Source organism: Sander vitreus, unplaced genomic scaffold (genome assembly GCF_031162955.1).
Source record: "Sander vitreus isolate 19-12246 unplaced genomic scaffold, sanVit1 ctg414_0, whole genome shotgun sequence".
NCBI lineage: Eukaryota > Metazoa > Chordata > Actinopteri > Perciformes > Percidae > Sander > Sander vitreus.
The window spans coordinates 55,001-64,367 of record NW_027595536.1 but is presented as its reverse complement, the minus strand read 5'-3'; the positions used below and the strand labels follow the sequence as shown (position 1 = coordinate 64,367).

Here is a 9,367-nt window from a genome sequence, read left to right as displayed (position 1 = left end):
GAAACTCAACACCCCATCTCTGGAAAGTCACAGCGACGCTCCCAGAATGCATTGCCCGGCTGCTCACAGAGACAACAACGAATGGGAAGCGAGGGAGGAAATGACGCTGCCTAGGACGCGATATTACGAATCCCACTATGGCCACGCCAAGACCCCCCCTTCAGTAGCATTTATTGGCCAGGCGTCCATGAGAACACATGTAACGTAACCCCATTAGTTCAGGTCCTATCCCCTGACCAATCAGCTATCCTAACCTTAACCACTCGAGGTCAAATGCCTAACCCCAACCAATCGAGCTGCTTAGGGCGGGTCTTGGTGTGGCCATAGACCCGCCCTAGGACAGTAACTCTGGTGTCACTGACAGATATTATACATACTGTAGACAGTAAAGAAGCTGACACACCAACCCGATTATTGGCCGTCTGACAGGCTGGCGAGGTCGGTGACTCGAGTCTGTTCGCTGTGTTCCGTGCCGTCGTCCATCAGAGGAGCCGTCGGCTTTAATTTGACTTGTTGAATCGGCCAGAGGGCAGTCGGACTCAATGACCAATTACCAGAAATGACGATGAACTATTTTAGTACAATATGAGATCATATTCCAGAGCAGCCAGACCCACGTGACACGTTCGTCCAATCAGCTGCCGGTTTTAATTTTTTGGGCGACAATATAGATTAGCATCCGCCTGCTAATATGGAGACGTATTACGTCTCGCCAACGTGCAGAACGTACGCTCAAGTCGGCGTCTCTTCGGTGTGTTCTGGGGAGCCGACTGATCAGTCCGACTGCCTGTCCTGCTGACGGTCGGCGGTCTAGTTGGTGGGTCAGAGCCTTTAGACTGTCGTGTTTAACAGGCTGTGAAATAACAGTTCAGGAGAAATAAACAAAGATTTAATAACTCTTATCAACATATTTAATAACATTAAACACAACATCAACAAACTGCAATATAACATTCAAAGTGCAGTTGAGCTAGCTCCGCCCCTTCCTGTGGCTGACTTCCTGTCTGTGTGTCAGTGTCTGTATCTAAAGATGGCCGCCACGTCTCAACTTCCTCCCGCTGTACAGAAGTGAAGCCAGAATCCCCCAGATACAGGTGCAGAGTATGCGCAGTAGTGATTGGGTGGCGAAGCCTCCAAGTCCCGCCCACACACACCCGCCCGGCCAATCAGGAGTCAATCCCAGCTGTCAATCAGGAGGTTTCAACCCATTTTTATAGCATCAAATAACTAATAAAAACAAAACTGATGGGAAACATGAACACTGGAACAAACATCAGCTGATCACAACTACCTAACAGCACAGAAACTACTTTGGGAAACTTGTACTGCAGATGTTTTAGTTTGGCCCATGTCCCAGATGTTTTAGTTTTGGTGTCACTGATAAAGTCAGGCTCAGACAGGTGAGGTCAGTCAGTGTTGAGCTGCAGACAGGTGAGGTCAGTCAGTGTTGAGCTCAGACAGGTGAGGTCAGTCAGTGTTGAGCTGCAGACAGGTGAGCTGTACAGGTGGAGTCACCCTGGTCATGAAATCTCGGTCTCCTCGACTGAACCTCTTCATCTCTGAAACAAACAACCAGAACTTCATCAACATGGCGGCCGGTCAGCAGTGGAGAGTAGTGGTGACCATACCTGTTGGCAGGTAAGGTGGTGATGCGTCGTTACCTTCTGATCTCTGGTTGTTGAGTCTCCTGCAGGTGAGAGAGAGCTGCCGACACACAACATCACTGCTGCACACACACAGCAGGAAGTGGAGGAGAGGGTCATCAGAGTCACACACCTGAGAGAGACACACGCAGGTAAACACACACATGAGAGAGACACACAGGTAAACACACACCTGAGAGAGACACACAGATAAACACACGCAGGTAAACACACACCTGAGAGAGACACACAGGTAAACACACACCTGAGAGAGACACACAGGTAAACACTCGCAGGTAAACACACACCTGAGAGAGACACACAGGTAAACACACACAGGTAAACACACACCTGAGAGAGACACACAGGTAAACACACGCAGGTAAACACACACCTGAGAGAGACACACAGGTAAACACACACCTGAGAGAGTAAACTATTTTTGAAGCCTGTAAATGCACCCTTTATCTTTAACACAAAGGAGGACATTGTGTACCACCAGCGTCAGTAGGACCATATGAAGTGCATGAAAAACAGTGGTAGTGACAATGTAACACAACTGAACAGGAAGCGGTTAATCACAGTCCGAGGATGGGTCAGTATCTTGGAATCCCGCCACTTTCAAAAACTAAGTAGGATATGTGTTTGTCACATATCACCAGGTTCTGAAATCTGACTCGAATGTGGTGTTAACGGAAGCCTGTAAACTGTTAGAAGGTAAAACAACTTACACTGACTCCAGATTGAGGCTGTGCAACTCATTACATTTTGATGGTGATTACAATTTGGGCTTATTGATTACAGAAACAATGTAATCGAGAGGAGCCATTGTTCTGCACACTACGTTATAGGAGTAAACTCTTGGTTTGTCTTGTGTTCAGAATGAACATTTAAAAGAGTTTAAACATGAAGAGTTTAAGATATTTTTCACAGTTGAAGATGTTTGATTTGTTGAAATGTTTGTTTATAATTTTATAATGTGGCAAAGTGGCTGCACTGCTTCATGCTAGTATTATTGGATATTGTATAGTACAGTATATTGCTGTGTGTCATGTTACTTTTAAAGCCTCTGCCCAGTTTAGACAGGAATGTGGGGGCAGATGAGGCTGAAAAGGGTAGTATTGGACACACACACACACACACACACACACACACACACACATACACACACACACACACACACACACACACACACACACACACACACATACACACACACACACACACACACACACACACACACACACACACACACACACACACACACACACACACACACACACACACACACACACACACACACACACACACACACACACACACACACACACACACACACACACACACACACACACACACACACACAGACACACACACACACACACACACACGTACTGGCTGAAGGAGATGTATTACCCTCACTCTCTGGTAAACAAACAGCAGAAGAGAGACTTTTTGTGTGGAACATTGTAGAAGAGAAGTGATTGCACGCTACAAAACGATTGGCTCTTAAAATAAATTCTGTCTTCTCTATCCCCAATTAACTACATTCACACGCATCATAAAAAAGAGGACTGTGTCTGATTTGGTTGATCTGTTTGATTTCATTTGTTTAAGCTGTGGTTGAGTAATCAGCAACATTGGTTTGGTCGCTATAGGACTCTATAGGGCTCTAGCCACGAAGGTAGCTAATGATATGAGTAAGGATGTGACCCTACTCATATCATTGGCTACCTTCGCAGCTATTTCAGTTTGTAGCGGTCATTGGTGCATCCCTTGTCTTAGGACCCTGCTGAATCGCTTGATTACTACTGCCCTTTCCAAAGAAAAGTCTCCACCCCTTATCAGATGCCCCTCCTAGGTGCCATGGATGAATCTGAGTCTAGCGATGAAGAACAAATAGATGTAGGTTCCCATTCCGTTATACCTGAGGTCCCTGGGGGAAAACTGGGTATAATAGAATATAAAGGGGAGCGTGCCTTTTTCTTCCTACAGGATGTCATCGCCTGCCATTGGATGGATCGTGTGCCAAGAGACTGGGACTAGGCCTGTTGCAATATGCAATAAATCAATTAATCGCATGATAAATAAAAATGAGCTTGATAATTTTTTCCGGCCGTGATAATTTCCATTTGCCTGCTTGTGTGTTTTCCTCGTCTCTCTCTACCAAAGAGACTGGATGACCACTCCGGTGCATCGGTGACCCCTCTCGGTTCCTTAGCGTAACGAGGAGTGACCCCTCGTGTCAGTCATTGTCAGCTGCATGGTGTCTGTGTGGGGAGGCGGGACTCCTGGCGTAGCCTACCACAGTGAGGAGTATAGCCATAGAAAACACTAGTTGAGAGTTGGAGGATTAAAAAAAAGATGGAATTGGTTTCAAAGCCAAAGGCGACAGCTGCAGTGTGGGAGCACAAACCGAATGAGCGTGGTGAAGCCCTTAACCTGAGCGAGTCGGTATGTCGCATTTGTTGTAAAACAGTAGCAACTAAACACAGCAACACAACAGACATGCATATGCACCTAAAACACAATCATCAGGTGCAGTTTTCCCAGCTGGGAAAAAAAACTACAACAGATGGGCCGTCTCCGTCTTCCCGACAGTACACAATCACTGGGGCGTTTAGAAGACAAAGTCCAAACAGGACAGTGCAAAGTGGTGTGCACTCACACACAGTATAGATGGCTTCATTGCTAAAGAGATGCTGCCCTTTAGTATTGTTGAAAAGCCGGCATTTCGACCAATGCTGCAAACATTTGACAGCCAGTACGAATTACCTGGGAGAACATACGTGTCACAAACGGAAATTCCACAACTGTCCAACAGCGTGAAAGACGACATACTAAAGGAGGTCAAAGACATCCAATTTTACTCTGCCACTACGGATATGTGGTCAGGTTCAAACATGACCCCCTATATGAGCTTGACTTTACACTACATAACTGCTGACTGGAGCCTGCACTCCAAGTGTTTAGAGACCAGGTATGTCCCAGATAACCATACTGCTGAGAGTCCATTTTATTTATTGTTTTTGGTTGTTTTGTTCATTTATTGTGGATATTTAAAAATGTCTTCCAGTTTCAGTGTTAAATATTCTTTAGAAATAAAAGTGTATTGATCTTTGAAAAGGTGTACCTGCATTATTATGCCACTATCATTATATTAGATGAAAATGGTCTCAGAACGACAATATTATCGTTTATCGCAATAATTTCTGGGACAACTTATTGTCCAGCAAAATGTGTTCTGGTGACAGGCCTAACTGGACCAGCACCAAGTCTAACCCACGGTTCCCTCCCACCTTAGCATCAATCATATTGTCTTGGTGACGTTAAGAATGTTAACATGTTTTCTCCCACGGGGGTTTTGCTTTTACTGAACTTTCATTGTGTAAACTTAGACATTTCCACACGTGTCAAACAGAATTGTTCTAAAAGCTGTTCCACGCTACATGCTACATCCTTTTACTGATAGAGCAATCTCAAGGTTCACACTGTTAAACAGAATCTAGATTCTTAGCAGTTAAAGTTGTATTAGTGCTCATAAAAGAGCTGTGTGCAGTCACTGAGGAAATGTCTCTGACGCACAGAAGGTTAACACTAGAACGGCCATGACATGAAATACAATCCTGCTGCTGCCTGACACGCTCATACTGACCGCTCGGATTGTCGCGGTATTGTTTTTTAATTTTTCGCGCGGTTGAAGATGCATCTTGGTTGCTTAGTAACTACCATAGTCTCTGTCAGAGAAACGTCACTAGCGGTCTCGAGTAACAAGTGTGGGCATCACCGATGGGCTGAAGGCAAAGCCAGAGTCAGTAACGTAGACTACGGCGTGGATGGACTCAGTTCTGATCAGAAGGAAAGCAGTGGGCGCTAGCTCAGTGAGAGAGCGTGGTACACGTAGAAGGCCGGTGGCTGTCTACGTGTTCATATAACGTTATACATGCTACAACTGGCTGGAGTCATTGCACACATCCTCTTTAAGGAGTGCACCAGCTGTAAAACTTTCCGGAGGAAGTTCATGCAGCTACTGGCAGAGAGCAGAGAGCTGAGAGATCGAGTGAGAGCTGAGATCAGAGAGCAGAGATCAGAGAGCTGAGAGCTGAGAGCTGAGAGATGAGAGCAGAGAGCTGAGAGCAGAGAGCTGAGAGCTGAGAGCAGAGAGCTGAGAGCTGAGAGCAGAGAGCAGAGAGCTGAGAGATGAGAGCTGAGAGATGAGAGATGAGAGCAGAGAGCTGAGAGCAGAGAGATGAGAGCAGAGAGCTGAGAGCTGAGAGCAGAGAGCTGAGAGCTGAGAGCTGAGAGCATGAGAGCTGAGAGCAGAGAGCTGAGAGCAGAGAGCAGAGAGATGAGAGCTGAAAGCTGAGAGCTGAGAGATGAGATCAGAGAGCTGAGAGCAGAGAGCTGAGATCAGAGAGCTGAGAGCAGAGAGCTGAGAGATGAGAGCTGAGAGATGAGAGCAGAGAGCAGAGAGCTGAGAGCTGAGAGCAGAGAGCTGAGAGCAGAGAGCAGAGAGAGCTGAGAGCAGAGAGCTGAGAGCAGAGAGCTGAGAGATGAGAGCAGAGAGCTGAGAGCAGAGAGCTGAGAGCAGAGAGATGAGAGCTGAGATCTGAGAGCAGAGAGCTGAGAGATGAGAGCAGAGAGCTGAGAGCTGAGAGATGAGAGCTGAGAGCAGAGAGATGAGAGCTGAGAGCTGAGAGCAGAGAGCAGAGAGCTGAGAGCTGAGAGCAGAGAGCAGAGAGCTGAGAGCAGAGAGCAGAGAGCAGAGAGCTGAGATCAGAGAGCAGAGATCAGAGAGCTGAGAGCAGAGGGCAGAGCTGAGAGCAGAGAGCAGAGAGCTGAGAGCTGAGATCAGAGAGCAGAGAGCTGAGAGCAGAGAGCATGAGAGCTGAGAGCAGAGAGCTGAGAGCAGAGAGCTGAGAGATGCAGAGAGATGAGAGCTGAGAGCAGAGAGCTGAGAGCAGAGAGCTGAGAGCTGAGAGCAGAGAGCTGAGAGCTGAGAGCAGAGAGCAGAGAGCTGAGAGCAGAGAGATGAGAGCAGAGAGCAGAGAGCAGAGAGATGAGAGCTGAGAGATGAGAGCAGAGAGCTGAGAGCTGAGAGCAGAGAGCTGAGAGCAGAGAGCTGAGAGATGAGAGCTGAGAGATGAGAGCTGAGAGCAGAGAGCTGAGAGCAGAGAGCTGAGAGCAGAGAGCTGAGAGCAGAGAGAAGAGAGCTGAGAGCTGAGAGCTGAGATCAGAGAGCAGAGAGCTGAGGCAGAGGCAGAGGGCTGAGAGCAGAGAGCTGACAGCAGAGAGCTGAGATGAGGCTGAGAGCAGAGAGCTGAGAGCAGAGAGCATGAGAGCAGAGAGCTGAGAGCTGAGAGCAGAGAGCAGAGAGCTGAGGGCAGAGGCAGAGAGCTGAGAGATGAGAGCTGAGAGATGAGAGCTGAGATCAGAGAGCTGAGAGCTGAGAGCAGAGAGATGAGAGCTGAGAGCAGAGAGCTGAGAGATGAGAGATGAGAGCTGAGAGATGAGAGCTGAGAGCAGAGAGCTGAGAGCTGAGAGCTGAGAGCTGAGAGATGAGAGCTGAGAGCAGAGAGCTGAGCGATGAGAGATGAGAGCTGAGAGATGAGAGCTGAGAGCAGAGAGCAGAGAGATGAGAGCTGAGAGCTGAGAGATGAGAGCTGAGAGCTGAGAGCTGAGAGCTGAGAGCAGAGAGCTGAGAGATGAGAGCAGAGAGCTGAGAGCAGAGAGCTGAGAGCAGAGAGCTGAGAGATGAGAGCAGAGAGCAGAGAGCTGAGAGCAGAGAGCTGAGAGCAGAGAGCTGAGAGCAGAGAGCTGAGAGATGAGAGCTGAGAGATGAGAGCTGAGAGCAGAGAGCTGAGAGCAGAGAGCTGAGAGATGAGAGCAGAGAGCAGAGAGCTGAGAGCTGAGAGATGAGAGCTGAGAGCAGAGAGATGAGAGCTGAGAGAGAGCAGAGAGCTGAGAGATGAGAGCTGAGAGATGAGAGCAGAGAGATGAGAGCTGAGAGATGAGAGCTGAGAGCAGAGAGCTGAGAGATGAGAGCTGAGAGCTGAGAGATGAGAGCAGAGAGATGAGAGATGAGAGCAGAGAGCTGAGAGCAGAGAGCTGAGAGATGAGAGCAGAGAGATGAGAGATGAGAGCTGAGAGATGAGAGCAGAGAGATGAGAGCTGAGAGATGAGAGCATGAGAGCTGAGAGCAGAGAGCTGAGATGAGAGCTGAGAGCAGAGAGATGAGAGCAGAGAGCTGAGAGCAGAGAGCAGAGAGCAGAGAGATGAGAGCTGAGAGCAGAGAGATGAGAGCAGAGAGATGAGAGCAGAGAGCTGAGAGATGAGAGCTGAGAGCTGAGAGATGAGAGCAGAGAGCTGAGAGATGAGAGCTGAGAGCTGAGAGCTGAGAGCAGAGAGCTGAGAGATGAGAGCTGAGAGCTGAGAGATGAGAGCAGAGAGCTGAGAGCTGAGAGCTGAGAGCTGAGAGATGAGAGCTGAGAGATGAGAGCTGAGAGCTGAGAGATGAGAGCTGAGAGATGAGAGCAGAGAGCTGAGAGCAGAGAGATGAGAGCAGAGAGCTGAGAGCTGAGAGCAGAGAGATGAGAGCTGAGAGCTGAGAGCTGAGAGCACAGAGATGAGAGCAGAGAGCTGAGAGATGAGAGCACAGAGATGAGAGCTGAGAGATGAGAGCTGAGAGCAGAGAGCTGAGAGCAGAGAGCTGAGAGCTGAGAGATGAGAGCAGAGAGCAGAGAGCTGAGAGCTGGAGAGATTATGGAGGAAAGAAGGGCAGCGCTGGTCACCGCAGCAGACGCCAAAACGGAGGCAGTGCCAGGTTAGGTTATAGCTAAATGTTCAAATAAGATACTTTTAATTGTTATTTGACTGTTATGAGTTAAGTTGAATGAATTTCCACACCATATTTTTCGGGATATGAATGTTTGAAATAATTACGGTTTACTATGCCATGATATGAATTATTGAAACACGTCAAATGTATAATTAAACTCGTTAAAATGTACATTTCGGTGTTATTACATTTTTCTAAAGATATCCTAACACAATACATAATACAATATCGCAATTAGGTATTCACCATGAGAGATTATAGAGCTTGGAAGCTGGCGGTCAAAATGACCGCTCACGGCACTTCTAGTGTGAAGCTTGAGCCGTTGACTATAGGTTAAGACTTTTATGGCATAAAAGTGCATTGTGTCACCCCGACCTTGGTGTGCGTGTTTGTGAAGTTAAAAGTCCCCCCCGTGAGGAGAGAATGAAGACACAGGGAAATCTTAGATCGAGGCTCACTTCGGAGGAGATCCTGGTGGACTGAGCCTCGACTTCATGTCTGTTGCTAGGGAAACTTAGACTCTGTTTGTGAACCCACAGCTGTGTTGTAACGTTCATGCTGGACTCAGTACATTAAGCTTTACTGAACTCATCGTCTGCGATTGATCCTTGTGTTCTGGTAAACTTAAGTCCAGTAAAGAAGGCGTGGGAATGAATGAATGAGTCAGATTTGACAGCTTTAGGCCTCATTTAACACAGAATGATTCCTTTTGTTTGATTTAAATTCATTACATTCTGTGTGTGTATTGTTTATTAAGTGATATTGTTATTGTAATATTCAACAACATATCATATATTTTCCACATATCGTGCAGTAAAGAAACCAACACTGTGATTGGTCCGCAGACAGCTGCTGTGATATCAAACTGTTCAAAACCCTTCAAAAT

At 47.3% G+C, this 9,367-nt stretch overlaps 1 protein-coding gene across 2 annotated transcripts in view; it reads right to left on the bottom strand.

Annotated features, from left to right (window-relative positions):
• Positions 1–1,343: 1,343 nt before the first annotated feature.
• ctc1 (CTS telomere maintenance complex component 1) overlaps positions 1,344–9,367 on the bottom strand; it is a 37,027-nt gene continuing 29,003 nt past the window's right edge. Inside the window, exons 23-25 of one of the 2 annotated variants that reach the window (XM_078245213.1) lie at positions 1,662–1,776; positions 1,498–1,559; positions 1,344–1,436 (exon numbers count right to left, since the gene is read on the bottom strand). In XM_078245213.1, the coding sequence (XP_078101339.1) occupies positions 1,407–1,436; positions 1,498–1,559; positions 1,662–1,776 (207 nt within the window). In that variant the 3' untranslated portion in view covers positions 1,344–1,406. The other variant, XM_078245212.1, reaches the window with a different exon arrangement.